The sequence below is a fragment of the Dipodomys merriami genome, unplaced genomic scaffold, assembly GCF_024711535.1.
Source record: "Dipodomys merriami isolate MVZ:Mamm:240054 unplaced genomic scaffold, mDipMer1.0.p SCAF_1038, whole genome shotgun sequence".
In the NCBI taxonomy this organism is placed as follows: domain Eukaryota; kingdom Metazoa; phylum Chordata; class Mammalia; order Rodentia; family Heteromyidae; genus Dipodomys; species Dipodomys merriami.
This window is the reverse complement of record NW_027202314.1, coordinates 74,793-93,453: the sequence shown is the minus strand read 5'-3', so window position 1 is coordinate 93,453 and position 18,661 is coordinate 74,793. Positions and strand designations below refer to the sequence as shown.

The window sequence follows — 18,661 nt, the reverse complement described above, 5'->3', positions numbered from 1 at the left end:
GGCCCAGAGTTCAAGTGCCACAACCGCCAAAAACAAAAAAAGAAAGAAAGAAAGCAAAGATGCATAAAATTACTGAGAGCCATTCAAGACAGCATGTTAAACCTCACAATAAGCCCTCACAATAAGTCCCCACTTACTGAAACAGCACCATGCAGCCTGAACGTGTGTGGCACTCCTCGGCCACTGACAGACAGTCAGAAAAGCCAAGTCACTTGCCCGCTGAGGCTCCTCTGACAGGGAAGAGTATTTGCAACCATATTTTCAAGTGGTGTTTAAGATCCAGGCAAATTCTCCTAGTTATCAAACTGCAGACATGAAGCTTCTGGTTTTATGAAAAACTGAGTCCCATGCACAAGTGGAGGTCTGGTGTGTGTGTTGTGACTCATTTGACAATAAGGAGCTGGCCGTGGCCATTATGTCAGGTCTGCACAAAATGTGAGGCTGAAAATCCAAAATATTTCTCATATTTATTTATAGATATGTGGCTACAAAATTTAATATTCTTAGAAGAAAATATTAAAGTAGTGATGGTTAGGTCTTCCCACCTGGTTAAAAATGAAAGTATACATATGTAATGGCAGCTGAGGGATAGTTTTTCATATCCTTTCTAGCAAGCATACTATCTCTGTGTGATAGAAATAAGTGTGATTTTAATTGTATCTTATACAACTTTATTTTCAAATTTTTCTAAAATGGACATGCACTATTTAAAAATAAAATAACATTTTAAGGACAACACATTTTTCATCAAGATTCATACCTGATGAAGCTGAATCAGCAGATAAACATGGTTTACTGTGTTTCCTACACAAGTCAGGCCTAGACATTCCTAGACTGCTCCCCATTCCTTGGCAGAGGGTGTACTGTGGTTTGGGCTTCACAGCCCAGTCAAGGGCAGAGGCACCTGGAAGGGACAGAGACCAAACACTGCTGACTATGGATGGCGCAGTCATCTGCAAGCCAAGTGACTGGAACATGCCCCCATTTCCCTACATTTGTTTTGAGCACAGAGAGGGCATATGTGGGTACAGCTAATGAAGCTGTGAAAATATACCTTAGGAAAAATAAATATTCTGCACAATGTATTTACAAGGTTAATTGTTTAGTTCTCCATCTACTTTACTTCAGGATGGGATATCCTCACTTGACAATTAGGAAGCATATTCTTGGTTGTCTGGGTCAGTTCAGCACAGAATGTGGGGCTGAAAATCCAAAAATCTTTTTCTGATCCATACCTATAAATATACAAAATTGCAAATTTTACTATGCTTAGAAGAAAAGTTTTCAGAAAGTACAAACAGTTTGCAGTGTCTCAATTCTTGAAAGATGGAAGCATACAACAGTGCGATTTTACTGTACAGTTGCTGAGGGACATTCCCCATTTTCTTTCTGGTTCTTTCTAGAAGTACAGGCCTCAAAGATGCTGCTAGACACAGGCTCCACCGTTGCTTTTGGTCACAGAGAACACTTACTACAAGCTATGCACAGCAAACACAAGGTACAAGTTCAGAGACGACAACAGGGCTGAGGGTGGCTGTTAGAACTTGAAGAGGTCGATGAAGTGCTGTGGGGACACAGGCGTGAAGCAGCTGTCAGGGTCAGCAGCAGTGCAGGGGTGGCCCGAGTCCTGCGGGGAGGAAAAAAGGCAGGTTAGGGTGCGTTGTCACCACTATCAGCCAAGTTTCCAGAGAGATCATCAGCAATTCATTCAGTGGACCCTGGCCTTACACTACACAGATGCCTGGGCTGGGAACAGTTACAAGGGCAGCCCCAGTGTTCAGGAGCCCCCAGGGACCCGCTCGGTGGGACAGGAGGCAGCATTAGGAGTCAGCCTATGTGGAATGCAGGAGCTGCTGGTATCTGGATCCCAAGAGCCCGCCCCTCTGCATCCTGCCTCCTGGTCCCAGATAACCTGGTTTCCTTTGTTGCACAGGCCCAGGGAATGGGTGTGGGACCTGTCTAGAGACAGGGCAGATGGGACCCCATAAGCACTGCTCCTAAAGTAGGTGGCAAGGGAGCTGGTGGCAGTTACAAAAATTAAGGAGCAGAAACGATATTTTTATAGCAGTGACGAGGAACAAAACAAAACACATTTTATGGAAAGAACTGACACCATTTCAGGAGGGTAAGTGGGCTATGCTGTCTGTGGCCTCCTCCAGACCACACTGAGGCGGTGTGACTCCCAGGTCAGCTTTCAGGGACAAGTGTGCCATCGCCAGTGGGCACTGAGACCTATGCAAGCCTGTGATCTTCAGGGTGAGGGCAGTGCACAAGGTAGAACAGCATGCATGGCAAAAGGAAGTACCTTGAACAACCAAGCAAGATGGTAGTCCTTGAGATCGTGAAGAAAGAGTCAGCAAGTAATGCAGCCAGTGGAGGAAAAAGGGAAAATCACCATTAGAAAGAGCCAGATGTAGTTAGGTTTTTAGGTTTGAGGTATATTGTCTGTGAAAATAACTAAATACCAGGAAACTAAGTCTGGCAGAATGAAAACACACGTCACCACCAGACACCCCAACCAAATGCTTTATGACTTGAAGACATCAGAAGAAATATTTCCATTTCCTCTAAGTTTCTCAAATAGACAACTGAGGAAGCCACACTGGCTCCCGACACCCACACGGCCTCAGGATCACTGCTAGGTCCCCAGCCCTCTCTTTTAGCGACTGAACGGCTAAGACAAGAAAGGGGCGTGGAAATGCTACGTCTTAGTCCTGGCTTCCTTAGTTTACCCGGTTTTGTATAGTTGGAGACCAAGGATTAGGGTGGAAACATGCGCACACTGACTCTTACAGTGCCCAGTGACCTGGGTGGGGCCCACAGACCTGGTATTTAGAGGCAGGTAGACAGTTAACAATGATCGCTCCAATACTGTAAAGCTGAAACAAATAAAAACCAGCCTGGGAGCAGAGGAAGGTGCCCCACAAGGACAGGGTGGCACTGTCAAATGTGGCAACCACAGACCTGGTACAAGCCGAGATGGTGCAGAACACACTGGTCTCCTGCCCCCACCTGGGCTCAGGTGAGAACTAGCTACCTCTCCCCCACTGCCTAATTATCCTAATTCCTGATTAGCCTACAGCCTTTTGGTCCACCACTATTCATTGGAAGGCATACTAGATACTGTTCTGAAGCCCACCACATCATCTCCAGGGGTTAGGAGGCTTTGATGGCTTGGGCTTGAGACTCAAGTCTGTGCTTTCTAGACAGGCTGCTGGCCTTGGTGAGCATCATGGGTCATAATGCGGTAGAAGGGAGTAGCCGAACAGTACAGGAGTTAAGGTAGGAAAGTAATCTTCTCTACACTTAAAACAGAAGGTACTGAGCCTCTGGAAGGCTGGTGGGTGAAGAAGCAGAGCCAAGTGGACGCTCTGTGACCTTGACCACCTGCCACTCTTCATTAGGAAGGATTTGGATTTTTATAAACATGATCATATAATGGGCCACTAAATACAAGAATTTTCAGGCTGATTCTTCTGGAAAGAGCAAAACAACATCTCTATTTAAAAAAATCAGAGCTTAAATATTCCAGGAGACTTAAGCAACACATTCTTATACTGCCAAGCAACACAAAAACTGAGGAGAAAGTATGTGCTTGTGTTTTTTTACTTAGCAGATAGAGCACTTTAATATTCTTGGGAATTGTTCCAAGAAAAATGTTTACATCGCATACAAAATTGAAAGTTTTCTATCACATCAACAACATTTTTCCCCATGAAAATACCATTACTTTTAATATCTCTACAGTATAAAACAATGTGCTTGAAAGTATTCATTTAATCTAGACATTACAGTATATCATCTACTTGGCTCTACAGCAGAAGACATGTCCTGTGGTTCTCAGGGCCTTGAATGATTCAGAGAAATAACAGTCCTGGATGTATTTTCTGAAAGTAGCCTAGTCCCAAGGAAATGGATACCACAGTGGGTGGGACCTGGCTCCACACACGGAACCTCTTCTGTCTATAGGCACCTGTGTGTGTGTGTGTGTGTGTGTTGGGGGAGGGGGTGGTTGTGCAGCTTGAACTCTGGGCCTGGGCGCTATCCCTGTGCTCTTCAGCTCAAGGCGAGTGCTCTACAGCTTGAGCCACTGCACCACTTCTGGTTTTCTAGTGGTTTATTGGAGATAAGAGGCTCACGGACTTTCCTGACCCGGCTGGCTTTGAACCGTGATCCTCAGATCTCAGCTTCCTGAGTAGCTAGGATGACAAGCGTGAGCCACCAGAGCCTGGCCATCTATCTGTGTTTGAGCCCCATGACTAAGATAAGGAGAGGAGGAAGTCCATCTCCGTGCATCTATCCATCACCACAAGCACTCAGAATTAATTTGGACAGAAGACGTTCCTAGTCAAGAGAGAGCATTCTGAAGAACAGTTGTACTGCTGTAAAGACGTTTCACATAACTAAAACATTTTGAGAAAGAAAATGGCCACACATCGACACAAAACAGTAAATCAGTCATAAGAAATGGTCTTCCTAAGCTATTTTCTGCTGGAGGTACCAGCAGCTACTATCTTAACGCTGCCTAACTCTGGTACTGATAAAATAATACAAGAAAACCTCAGTATCTTAAGCTATCTGCTTTGGAGTCTAAAAATAAAAGTCTCACTGTTATACTGAAGTTTGAAAAGAATTAAAAGCTCTTGTCTCATTTCTAATAATCTATAGTTTGCCTTACGACCCATTAGATGACAAATAAGGAACAATGTAACGCAAACTAAACAACTGAAGATAAACATATCTTATGCTTTCTACTTGGCAAAAGCTTCATGTCCCCAAACCTAGAAGTTGAGGCTCCTTGAGAAACTGAGCCTCCTCTAGGCTTGGGGCAGCAATGAAGGGGACTTTCGGGTACAGTTCAGGTACAGAGCATCTCACCCAACATTTCTCCCATAGTGAGGTCTCAAATGTCAGGCAAACTGTGGAATAGATTCCAGGTACATTCATTATCGATGTGCCCACAACATGAATTGTCTACCAACTGGCCCCCTGGTTCCCTGTGACTACGGAAAGTGTGTGATCATCAGAGACAGAGGTGGGTGGTGAGGTCAGAAACATAACAAGTGATAGGGAGAAGGACACTGCTAAAGATTAAGTTTTCCACTAAAGTGTCAACCTTACAAATGAGTAATGATAGCACTGGTAAAGTGGTGTGTGTGTGTGTGTTGGTACTGGGGCTTCCACAAAGGGCCTCTAACTCCTGCTTGGCTTTTTCCTTCAAGGATGCTCTACCATCTGAGCCACACCTCCACTTCTGGGGTTTTTTGCTGGTTAATTAGAGATAAGAATCTCAGGGGTTTGTCTCCTTGGGCTGGTTTTGAAACTTGATTCTCAGATCACACCTGCCTGAGTAGCTAGGATTACAGATGTGATCCTCCAGTGCCAAGGTCTTATTTTAATCCCCTAAATGAGGTAAGTGTTTCAAGACGATGTTTCCTTATGACCCTTGGCTTTGAGAAAAAGAGGATCAAGGCTTATCCTGGCCCTTTTATATGACAGACCAGTCTTCCAGATGGGTTACCAGAGGCCAAGCATGTGAAGATGAGGAAATGAATCTTCCTCTTGTGACAGAACAGGGTGTGTGGCTCCAGAACTCTGCCCAGGAGCAGACAGTCCTTTCATGTCTCTTGGTACCCATGTTTACAATGGGGAGCACAGCATTGAGGTTTTTTCACTGCTGACCCAAAGCACAAGTATGCACTTTTATGGGCCCCTGTTCCCTTTCCTAAGATTTGGTACAATGTATCTAAGTTTCTCATTACAAATAGTGTTTCCCATTCTTACCTTTACCTTTCCATGTGAAATAGAAGTGAAAAGTGTGTTTCACCATATTCCAATCCGCTAATTCCAAGAGTTATTTAAAAGCATTACCTTCCAAAAGAGAATGCTGCAGTGCCGACAGAAATGCAAAGTGTCTCCATACTGCTCTTTAGTTGGGTAGTATTTTTGAAGTGTAAAATACATCAACTTCCATTCAATATGACCTTTTTCTGAAAGGATCAAATGTCTACAAAACTAAAGAAACAAAATTCTGTTTAGAATCAGAAGATAATTTTCAGAATACATACTAGGTACTTAGTTTTTGTTTTTAGGACAGTGTAGTGCATGAAGCATTTGTTATTTGTAATTAAACTTACTTGTATTAAGTCAATAAGGGACAAGTGAAATAAATCTTGGAATATTTGTATGATAGCAAGCAGCTGGGAAACAGATCTGAAGACTTGGCTCTGTAATACTGTTATACTTACTATAACAGGTATCCTATGCTTGATGAAGGATTTGTGTAAACTATGTAATGAACAATGCGCTTGAAAAGACATTTCTCCTAAGAAGACACAGACACAGCTAATGAACTCATGAGAAGACATCAGTCTGCCAGAAAGGATGCCGAGATGCCACTTTGGTTGTTAGGGAGAGTGCCGAGATGCCACTCTGTACCATGAGGGTGGCTGCAATCAGAAAGGTCAGACAATACAATACAATGCAGGGGAGGGCATAGAGAACTGGGACCTTGTACTGCTGGGAGAGGACAAAATGGTGTAGCCGCGGTGGGAAACTGTCTGCCATTCATCCAAAGGCTAAACATAGTTACAATTTAACCAACATCTCTAGGCCTAGGAACCCACCTGAGAGAAAATAAAATGCATCTATTCACAAGCTTATCAACCCATGTTCCCGCAACAATAATCCTAACAGGTAGAAGCAAAGCGAAAGCAAACCAGATGCCTAATCGCTGGTGAATGGAAAAATGAAACACAGCTTACCCATACAGTAAAATTTCATTTAGCCCTAAAAGGAATGGAGTTATCCTTATTACCACATCCATCCTGAAGGACATTATGCTAAGGGAACATGCCAGTCATAAAACTGTAAGTGGTGTTTATCATTTGGCTCATGTCAAACATCCAGACCAAAGCTATCCAGAGATGGAAAGTAGACCAAGAGCTGCTAGGGCCGGGAAAGGGTATGGATTTCCTTGTAAGGAAATAATCATGTCCCAAACTTGGCTGTAGTGAGCTGCACAAAAGCCTTGTGACGGGACAGCAAAGCACACAGCTGGGTAAATCACATGTGTATGTTGCACATAGAGAACAAACCATTTTCATAGCTTTCTTATTTGCAAAATGATGCCTCTGATGAGGTTTGCTGCTGCAGAGTGTTTTGCTTTTATTATTAAAAACTATCACTCATACTCAGTCATGCCCTGTGATGACTTTGTTGGGAAATTCTGATGTAGTCAATGAGGAATTCTTGTTTCAAATAAGCTTTTAAAAGAGGATAGTTGAAAAACAGAGAGGACCTGGGATTGGAGGTGTGGCTCAGTTGGCAGAGCACTAGCCAATAAGTAAAAGTGCTGGGCACTGAGTTCTAGTCCCAGTCTTTTTTTTGGTCGGTTGTAGCGTTTGAACTCTGGGCTTGGGCGCTGTCCCTCAGCTCTTCAGCTCAAGGCGAGCACTCTACTGCTTGAGCCACAACACCACTTCCAGTTTTCTAGTGGTTTATTGGAGATAAGAGTCTCACGGACTTTCCTGCCCGGGCTGGCTTTGAACCACGATCCTCAATCTCAGCCTCCTGAGTAGCTAGGATGACAGGCGTGAGCCACCGGCCCCTGGCCAGTCCCAGTCTTAGACTATACAAAAAAAAAAAAAAAAGAAAGAAAGAAAGAAAGAAAGAAAGAAAGAAAGAAAGAAAGAAAGAAAGAAAGAAAGAAAGAAAGAAAGAAAAAGAAAAAAGAAGGCTATGTTGTAGAAACGTCTATATCCTTCGAGCACTGTTGCGACGTTAGTTCTTAGACACAAGAGCAACTATGCCTTGTTATTTCTCCTAATTCTGTGCCTCCTCATTGTTCTCCGTCAATGATTTTCTCCTAACCCTTATTTGTGGTCTTTCTGAAATGGAATCTCATGGCCACACCAGGAGCTGAATCAGTGCCTTGTTGGCCTTGTCCTCCAGTGTCACTTTAGACTGTGGATGGCACTGCGCTTTCACTGGGAGAGGCTGCCTAACCTGTGCCATTTCATGGAAACTGATTCTAAGATGCTTATTTTTTTCAGGGTGATTATTATCTTTTGAATGCTATTTTGTAGTTCATTCAAAAAATATGCACCAAAAGTATGTACCTGTAATTGCTAATTCCAACTTGTAACCTAACTTCTAGTTGGACATTAAACATTGGTGCATAACAAGTATTTAGGTTCTTTCAAGTGTGCCTGCAAGGAGTTTTAGAACTTCACAGGTATCAGTAGACACCCTTATGCCACTGGAGTTTGACATCTGCCAGCACTTCATATACAGTCCAGCCTAGGCTCAGCACATCAGCCAAAGCCCTGGCTCTTCTCCCTGTGAATGACCTTGGAAGGGAGGTTCCAGGCATACATGATAACCAGAGCCCAGCCCAGACAGACTTTCACTCATTCTCCTTTCCTCAGTTCTAATCCCTCCCTCCGAGAGATAATTATTCATAGCATCCACCACTTCCAATACCAATCTAGAATTTAATGCAGTTGATCTCAGAGAGATAGAGGATAGAAAAATGGTTACCAGACACTGGGACAGGATGTGGGGAGAAAGCATGGCTCACATGTCCAGGAGTGATTTGGAAAGTTATTTCCTGCTCAGATGAGTAGCCTAATTCTTTTCATTCTCCCTTACAAGCTCACTTAGCAGTCTTCAGGTCTTAGCTTCTCAAAGCCCCATCAGCTGTGTCCATCCCTGGGACGGGGCCCTTCTCTTCTCCCTGAGCTCTCACCCACAGCCTCTGGCTGTTAGGAGATGTCTCCTGCTATCTCTGCCTGGGACCCTCTTCCCACCTACTTTCCCTGGGCAGATCCCACTGCTCCTCCCGGTCTTCCTAGCTGGCCCTGTGAACAATGCCTCGTCCACCACCGTACACAGTGATCCACCTTGAGCTTCTGACAGTCTACTCTTCAGGCAGCATCAGAGGGTTTTTAAAACGTTGCACAATGGAGGGATAAACTGGGAGAGAGGGAGGAAAGGAAGGGTGACACTTTCTAAAAGGAAATAAGCCGAGTTATGTACCTGTAAACCCCCCCCCCCCCTATACATCAGCTTTGTAACAATGAAAAATAAAAATTTTAAAAAAGTTGCACAATGTTCCAAATGCTTTGCGATCTTTCTTGAGGTCACTAGATTGAGGACAAGGATCCTTGGCATGGTTCAGCCTCTAACTCATTCCCCTCTTCATACAAAGAGTACTCTCTCCTTGTGTCTACGCCTGTCCGTGGTCATGCTCACCATGACGTATAGGACATGCCATCTGCCCTCCCTCGCCCTAACCGTGGTCAGGGATGTCAGGCTCTGCAAACAAGTAGGAAGAACAAGAATATCAGCTTCTCTGTGTGGAGGAGAGTCACCAGTGGGCAACACGCGCTCTGGAGGATACTGGAAATGGTACTGTTGCCAAGGGGGCAGAGCCGGGCTATTCCAGGACCACATCAGGCAGAGAGAACAGAGCTGGAATTAACCTGTCAGGTAAAGGAACCCAGGCCATCCTGTCACTAGGAGGTGGGACAGGACCCCATTCCGGTTGTGCTAATTGGTTCTAGGCTATTTTTAGAATCACAGTTGTTTCTGATTATGAAAAGTGTGCTTTGCAACTTTTAGAAAAGAAAAGAGAGAACTAAGCAACCTCAGCAGTATAGGACTGCTCTGTGCCTCTGGAGATGAAGCACTCACCCATCCCGAGCATTCGTGAGACCCGCCAGCTCTGCACCCAAGAGCACTGGAAGGGACTCACCTGCTTTTCAGCGAAGTGGTACTGACACAGCTTCTTCCACAGCCTCCTGTCCTCACTGAGCATGTACAGGGTAGGTGTTACCTGGCCCAGGGTGACAATGTCCCACCCATCTGAGAAGCGGTACAAGATGTTGTTTAGCATGTGCAAGGGCAGGTCACTAAGTGTCAGGCCAGTATTCACCTGCTGAAAGGAAACACAGGCAGCATATCACTCAGACGCCTGATGGCCAGGCTGGAACAGACACTTCACAGTGTTGCTACGGTAAAGCACCCTGACCGCAAGGGTTTCACACACATGGCAACTTGCCCAAGACTGGAAGGCTGAACACCTGCACACATGCTCCCTCCACTCCAATGCAAGGGGTAAAAGCTGTGCTACTGTGTTTAGGAAAATACATGGAATATGGTGGGCTCTAAAATTTGCAGCTGATGCTGAAAACAGACATGCTTTGTGAAGGCAATGAAGACATGTGGTGAGTGAGGTGAGGGTCATGGGATGCGGCACTCTGTGCCAACGCAAGAGCCTCCAATCCAGCCTCACTACCACATACAGGACAGCATGACTACCATGCTTCAGCCCAATGGAGGGTGGAGGGTCCATCTTCAAGGTCCTTCCCGCTGTACTCATATCTACTTTTAATTGTAATCTTTAAATATTCTCACATACATAGTTACCAATTTAAGTAGTTTATATTTCATACTTACTCATTTTATGTATGTTCATGTTTTATCCTTATTTTTATTGTCTTAGCTGACACAAGCTGTATGTACTTACGGTGCACAGAAGTACATCTGACTCACGTGCACACAGTGACATGGTTACCAGTAACACATCCATCACAGGGTGCAGTAAGAGCTGCTCCCAGCACTTCTGAAGTATCTGTGTCTCACGGTTAATCGCAGCTATAAGGTATACAGTTCTATCTCCATCCCCATTCAGCTCACAAACCTGAGACTACACATGCTACTACACCAGCACTTCCCTGCCTTCTAGCCTCTGATGGACATGATTTCAGCCATATAAACTATTCCTTCCTCATGGGGGCCAGAGAACAAATGGTTGTTCTACAGAAGGTTGACTGCTCCAGGACAACAAAAGAGTTGTGAGGCCGAGTAAGGTCCCAAGTTGAATCAAAGCAGTAACAAAACAGCATAGTCCATAGGCCACATATAGGATAGAATAGTGAGCCCAGAAATAACCCTATATATCTACAGTAAAAACAGGGGATGAAGAACTTCCACTGATTAAGGAGGTAGAGCAAGATGGTGGATACGAAATAACTGTCCCTTTGACACTATGAAAAAGAATCCAGTGACACAAAAGAGACCAGATTCTGAGGAAAGAGTAGAAGAAAGGAGAACCCACAGAGGAGGCAGCAGAAAACACAATCACAACAGAAGAAAAGCTGCAAGGAATTTGGAGCTGGCTCCTGGCTCTCTGGGAAGCGGAACAAAACGGGGGTAACACCACGTAAAATGAGATGGTCCCGGTGAGCGACTGCCGTCTTTGGCTGAAGGAAAAGCACATGCAAGCGACAAGCCTTGTCCCTAGCACAGGAGCCTAGGGGGCAGTGGTTGATCTGCTGTGAGGCTGCCCTGGAGAACTAAGACATTCCGTGTCCTCCTGTATCCCAGAGAATGACAGAGCCCTCAACTTGAGCCCTGAGACCAGGCACAGTCACCACTTAACATTTCACAGGACACTCTGCCAAAGAACTTGGGTATAAATCAGTTAAAAGAGGTGTGTAAAGAGAGAGCAGAAGGTCCAACATGGACCAGCAGAAAAGTTAAAGCTATGGAAGCTACACTGCCAACTTAAAAGTCAGAAGCTGGGAGGCAGCGCCCGGATGGAGGATTGGGAGTCCTTCTCTAATCAGACAGCAGAGACCCCTAGATGGTGGCACCTCAGTAAGACCAGTACATGCCTGAGACTCAGCTACCTTAGGTTGGTGGCCATAGTTTGTACAGTAGAAAAAAATGAAGAGGCAGTTCAAAGATTCCAGGACAATCTGTCATTAAAGGCAGCCTCTCCAGAAAACAGGCTGTGAAGCTGCCTTGGTACCCTGTAGTGTTAACCAATAGAGACACCAGCTGCAACCATGAAGGGCTTGTCCTGACTCAATGTAAGATCTGCTGATGGGAAAAACCCCTCGCATCCAGAACTAAAGCAGTCTCTTGGGTAAGTAGTATATGAGCACCATGGAAAATTCCTACCTATCTCTCTCTCTATGAATCCTAAACCTGACTTTTAATAGTCTCTTTCAAATCATATTATCTCCTTCCCCACTTATGCCTTTCCTTTTATCTACAAGTAGACTTTGAATATAAACATCATTTTTACTTTTTGGTGCAATTGCTTTGAGTCTTGCTCATTTTTCCCCCTTGTTTTACTTTGTCATTTCTGTTGCTTAGATGTTCATTTGTGTGTGTGCGTGCACGTGTGTTGCGCCTACTCAACTCTCCTCACTTTACTTTCCCCATCTCTAGGCTAACATTTACTATTTTTTCCCCACACACCTCATTCTACCGTCCCATTAACCTCGCCTATACTTAGTTCACACCCATTGCCACTTCATATAACCAATACTTAGTTCATGCGTATAGGGTTGTCCTCTTTATCCCCTTCCTACCACCACCCTGCTTAAGGAAGGTCTTCCTAGAGCATGTAGACATGCTTTCAAGCCTATATTCATCTGATAAGATCACAGCAGAAGCTGCGATTGCTCTTCATTAGAGCTTGCCACTCACACAAGACTGGTTCAACAGCTGGAATTCCTTTTGAAGCTCTTGAGTGGAGAAGAGTTCCACACACAGTACACTGAGCACTGCAACTACCTGGTGATTGTCCATTTAGTAACTGGATTTATTTTTTGAGCTTTTGGTATAATGTGGATATTTATCCTTTATCTGTTTAATAGCTGGTGAGGACTTTCTCCCATTGCGTGCTGTCTCTTGGTTATGGTGATGGCTACTGTATAAAAATTCTTTAATTTGATTACTCTCATTCTTGCTACTACTCTCTGGGCAACTGGAGTCTTATTTGGAAACTATTTACCTGTGCTTTGACTTCTAGGGTATTCTCTACATTTCTCTCTATTAGGTTTTATATTTAAGGTTTCAGGTTTACTTCAAGTTCTTCGATCCATCTGGAGTTGATTTTTTTTTTATTGTGAAAATACTGGAGTTGATTTTTGTACAGGGTGAGAGATAGGGGTTCAGTTTCAGTCTCTTGCTAGTAGAGTCTACTTCAGTTCTCCCAGAATTATTTATTGAAGAAACTGTCTTTTCTCCATTGCAAATTTTTGGAAAAGTATTCCAAAATTAGCTGGCTGTGGACGTGTGGTTTTATTACTGAGTGTTCTATACTGCTCCATTGATCTTTAGGTCTATTTTTGTGCCTGTATCAACTTGTTTTGGTTACTATGGCTCTATGGTTTAATTTCAAGTCTGGTGTTATGATAACCCCCACAGCAGTGTTCTTTTTTACTCAGAATTACTTTTGGTTTTATATTAAGTGAGAGAAGTCAGAAAGACACATAGAGCACTATCCCACTTATACAGAAGCTAAAAAGATGATTCCAAAGTACAGAGCAGAATAGTGGTTCTAAGCACCTGGAGAGGGTGTGGAGAAAGAGGGAAGAAGCAGGATGTTTGATGGAGTCCAAGGTGCAGCTGGATGTAGGAGTAACTACTAACTCTGCATGGTATAGTAGTAAAACTATGGCTGATATTAATTTAGTATTTAAAAAAGACAATATAGGATTCTGAATGTACCTAACACAAAGTACTGATGAATGTTTAAGTTGATGGACATGCTAATTATCCTCTCATATTATACATTGTATACTGAAGAATCACACTGTACCCTCTAGGCATGTAGAAGTTATTACATGCTGACTGAAAATAAAATATATTTTTTTTAATGCAAGAAATCCATACCTTCGTCATCTGAAGATTCTGTAGCTGTTGCTGCCAGCTAAGAACAGTTTCTAAGCGGCAAATCCAAATATTGATGTTTCCCACTAACACTGACTTTCCTACCCCTCTTACAAGGATGCAGAGGGTAGAGCTCAGGTCTTGGAGAAGGTCTTTTATTAGGCGAGGATTCTGGTGGTCATCAAGAACTGGAATAAAGAAAAATGTGGATTGAAAGAGTTTCACAAGTGTCCACTGATGGATGAACATAATGCTATCCCTACATATAATGGAATATTAAAAAGGGAATTATGACACATTTTTATGATAATGATACATTTTGGGCTGAAGTATAGCTCAAGTGGTACAGCATTTTCATATTAAGTCCGAGGCCTTAAATTCAAATCCCAGGATTGCCAATAATAATAATAATAATAATAATAAATAATAATAATAATAATAATAAAGTTTTAAAAAGGGAGGTAAATAAGAGTTGTATCTTTTTTTTTTTTTTTTTGGTCTCTTGTGAGGCCTGAACTCTGGACCTAGGCGCTGTCCCTCAGCTCTTCAGCTCAAGGCTAGCGCTCTACCACTTGAGCCACAGAGCCACTTTCGGCTTTTTCTGCTTATGTGATGCTGAGGAATTGAACCCAGGACATCATGCATGCAAGGCAAGCACTCTACCACTGAGCCACCTTCCCAGCCCTGAGTTATATCTATTTTACCCCAATGAAAAAGAAGGATCTAATTTCACTACAACCCAAAAGTGGTATTATTTTTTAGGTTTTACAAATAATGATGAGAAATTATAAAACTTTAATTTTACTTGCTAGTAAATTTCAGTTGGATCTACAGTTTTTCCTTTAAATGTGTTAAGTGCATGTTTTCTTATGAACTTGTCATAAAGAGAGTATTTTTTTTTTTTTTTTTTGGTCAGTCTTGGTGCTTGAAGTCTGGGCCTGGGTGCTGTTCCTGAGCTCTTCAGCTCAAGGCTAACGCTCTACTACTTGAGCCACAGTGTCACTTCCAGCTTTTTCTGTTTATGTGGTCCTAAGAAATCGAACCCAGGGCCTCATGCATGCAAGGCAAGCACTCTACCACTGAACCACCTTCCCAGCCAAGAGAATAATTTTTTAAGTCACAAATACCTTTTAATCTTCACAATGACAGTTATCATTATCTTGATCTGCATTGCTTATGAACTCTATGACCTTTAACAATAAAACTATTCTTTTATAAATCGGTAAGAGAATACATTTAAATGGTTTATACATTCTAAAACTGTCTATGTGTGTAAGCTAATTGTGCAAATTTTAGTTTCCTTTACTAATAGCTATGTGTTAATTAATGCAAGCTTATTACGTAATTTTCTTCTTTTTCTTTTGGCAGTACCAGAACTTGAATCCAGGGCCTTGCACTTGCATGCCTTGATAGCCCAGCTGGTGCTCTATCACTTGAGCCACTAGTGTCTCCATTCATGCTTTTGGTTGGTTATTTTGGAGGTAGAATATCTCAGACTTTTCTACCCAGGCTGGCCTCAAGTGGCATTTCTCCAGATCTCATCCTCACAAGTAGCTGAAATTATAGGCATAAACTTCCATCACTGGGCTACATTAAATAATTAGTTTACTTGATGTTTAAATAAATAAGCCATGATCTTGCAAAGTATGGAACTAACTAGCTGCATTAAGTGAAACTGGTAAAATGACTTTTTAGGACTGGGTGTCTCTGGAATTGGCTCCCTCTCCTATCATGGTGAACCCTCTGCATGCAAAGGTGAACAGCAGGGGCTGGGAAGGTGGCTCAGTGGTAGAGCGCTTGCCTTGCATGCATGAGGCCCTGGGTTCAATTCCTCAGCACCACATAAGCAAAAATAAAAAAAGCCGGAAGTGGCGCTGTGGCTCAAGTGGTAGAGCGCTAGTCTTGAGCTGAAGAGCTGAGGGACAGCGCCCAGGCCCAGAGTTCAGGCCCCACAACGGGACCAAAAAAAAAAAAAAAGAAGAAGAACAAAGGTGAACAGCAGACACATGAAGAGTCTGGAGATGGAAGATCCATCTTTCTGCACGTTGTTGTCACAGAACTCACATTATTATTCTTGACTGCATCTATACAGGGAGGGAAAGAGGGGAAAGAAGGAGAATCCAAATTTCCAAATATTTAAAGTAGTAAACATTCTAGTGATCACCTTACCCTTTTGAACGATTTTATCCAAAATGTTGAAGTAATTCTTCTGTGCCACACCACTCAATGAAGTTAACTGGGATTTTGCAATGAGCTGCAATAGCTTAAAGAACAGATCAAAGAAAAAGGTAAGCAGTCTGTAAACCCATTTGCTATGTTTGGGGGATAAGGAGAAATGAGAGAGGGAAAAAGAATGATGGCTGAATATTAATATTCAAATACACTGAATCTACATTAAAAGGTGGAGTAAAGAAACTCACTTCTAAATAGAGCTGTAGTTAGTTTGCTAAGGAAAGAGATAGGAAAAGAGGTCAATGTGATTGAAATATAATATATGCACATGTAAAATCTTGTGGTAAAGCCCAGAAAAGAAATAAATGGATTACAGAAAAGTAAAACAGGCTTTGTGATAATGAAACCCCTTTATCACACTAACACACACACACACACACACACACACACACACACACACACACACACACACACACACACACACACACACACACACACACACACACACACACACACACACACACACACACAGCCTCAGTTCTTTCCCTGAGTCTCTTTTGCTCAAGGCTAGCACTGTACCACTCGAGCCACAGCTCCACTTCTGGCTTTTTGGTGGTTAATTGAAGAGTCTCACAGATTTTCCTGCCCAGGCTGGCTTCAAACTGTGATCTTTAGACTCCAGCCTCCTGTGTAGGATTACAGGCTAGAGCTATAAGTGCCCAGCTACAACTGAAATACTCTAATAAAATACCTTCAAAAACTTAGAATGAAGACAAGAATAACCAACTCAACTTCAGAAGGACCCAAGGGAAAAACCACAAGTAGATGTTGCAAGGAGGGCTAGGTGCTAACCAAACCACACCACTCTGGAGTACCTGACTGACTGACACTGGATATGTGTCCTGGACCATCTACAGGGGTCTGGAGCACCTGACTGACTGACACTGGATATGTGTCCTGGACCATCTACAGGGGTCTGGAGTACCTGACTGACTGACACTGGATATGTGTCCTGGACCATCTACAGGGGTCTGGAGTACCTGACTGACTGACACTGGATATAATGGGTCCTGGACCATCTACAGGCAGTAGAGAACACACTTTTTTTTTTTTTTTGTCTGTCATGGGGCTTGAACTCTGGGCTTGGGCACTGTCCCCGTGCTCTTCAGCTCAAGGTGAGTGCTCTATCGCTTGAGCCACAGCGTCACTTCCAGTTTTCTAGTGGTTTATTGGAGATAGAGTCTTATGGGCTTTCCTGCCCAGGGTGGCTTTGAATCACAATCCTCAGATCTCAGCCTCCTGAACAGCTAGGATTACAGGCATGAACCACCAGCGCCCAGCTAGGACACACTTAAGATGAGCTAATTTTCTGTGAGTTTTTTTTAACTCTGGGCCTGGGTGCTGTCCCTCAGCTATTTAGCTCAAGGCTAGTGTTCTATCACATGAGTCACAGTGCCACTTCCTAAGATGAGCTAATTTTCTAAATAACCAAAATTAAGGTACACAAAATTTATAATTCTTAAATGCTTTCACCCCTAACATGTGCCAATTTTAGGAAACGACACAGTTATCATTCTACAGCTACTAGAAATATTATAGTTTAAGATGAAGCTAAGGTAGTCATTTCTGTTTTAAAGTCAATTTGAAGAAAAACTACTTAACAAATAATAACTGTGCAGTATACAGGTAAAACAAAAATCCTGATGTAGTTCAGCTGACTAGAATTGGTAAAAAAGTGGCCTGGTCTCTCCAAAGCAATGGCTGCCTGGACCTTCTACTCAGTAAGCAAGAAGGTAGAGGTCTGGAGACTGCCAGGAGCGGCTTCCTCTACCCTTCTTAAGAATCAAATCCTTTTCTGTAGACAGATGATCAAGAACCAACACTGAAAAGGCACTGAAGTGTGGTCTCAACCAGCAAAGACATGGTGAAGAAGTAGTAGGAAGGCCTGAATCTTCCCTAGCTATTAACTCCAAACATTTCAACTAGTCAGAGTGAAGTCTCAGTTCTATTTCTAGAAAGGAGGTACCTACAGAGACATTGTAACCTTCTCCAGGAGGAAGCAGCCTATAGCAGCTCTGTGTAGGCAGATGTGAGGAGCCATGGTATTATTTCCCCAGACACCCGTGAGTACTGTGTGGAATCACATCATATATCAAAACCAGCAAGGCCAACAGCTACTTATCCCCACATCTTTGTCTGACTAGCAACATTACAAATGCCTGTAAACATTAAGAGAAAGTATTCCCAGTATATCAAACACCATTAGAAACAAAGTAAATTTGGAAAACCACTACTTGTCTTTTACCTTTAATAGAGTGAGGTCAGTGAGATATAGTGAATATTCTCCATGAGAACAAAAGCAAATAGTAAGTGGAACCCTTGGTGACAATCTTTTCCTTTTGAATGTAGCCCAAGATAGACATTTCCTTATAAAAGTTAATGCCGCAAGGTGTTTTTGAGAATACAACAACTTTTCTCTACTGCCTTCCTCTTTCTCTATGAAATAAAGGTCATCCTCAGTGATAACGCATGTGAAAATTCAGAGAAAGACCACATGATATTGTGAGTCAGGAAGACTGGAGGTGGTACCTTCAAGTCCTGCAGAGCCCAAGCGCTCACTCTCCTGGAGGTCTGTGATCCAACATACATACCAGTGTCCACAAACCCCAACTTCTACATGCTTCCTCAGTGTTCCTTTTCATTTGTTTCTTGTTTAACTATATAGCAAACAAGTAGCCTCTCTATAGCTGCCAAGAGCATTCTTAATGCCTCACATTGTAACCTTCAAACATTTTTC

At 43.0% G+C, this 18,661-nt stretch overlaps 1 protein-coding gene across 6 annotated transcripts in view; it reads right to left on the bottom strand.

The window, feature by feature from the left end:
* Nucleotides 1-448: 448 nt before the first annotated feature.
* LOC138810491 (F-box only protein 25) overlaps nt 449-18,661 on the bottom strand; it is a 30,160-nt gene continuing 11,947 nt past the window's right edge. For 3 of the 6 annotated variants that reach the window (XM_069997690.1, XM_069997682.1, XM_069997698.1), the window contains exons 6-11: nt 15,862-15,955; nt 13,696-13,880; nt 9,758-9,940; nt 5,872-6,015; nt 2,306-2,332; nt 449-1,627 (exon numbers count right to left, since the gene is read on the bottom strand). In XM_069997690.1, the coding sequence (XP_069853791.1) occupies nt 1,538-1,627; nt 2,306-2,332; nt 5,872-6,015; nt 9,758-9,940; nt 13,696-13,880; nt 15,862-15,955 (723 nt within the window). In that variant the 3' untranslated portion in view covers nt 449-1,537. The remainder of the gene's footprint in view (nt 1,628-2,305; nt 2,333-5,871; nt 6,016-9,757; nt 9,941-13,695; nt 13,881-15,861; nt 15,956-18,661) is intronic. The other 3 variants (XM_069997707.1, XM_069997725.1, XM_069997717.1) reach the window with 3 other exon arrangements.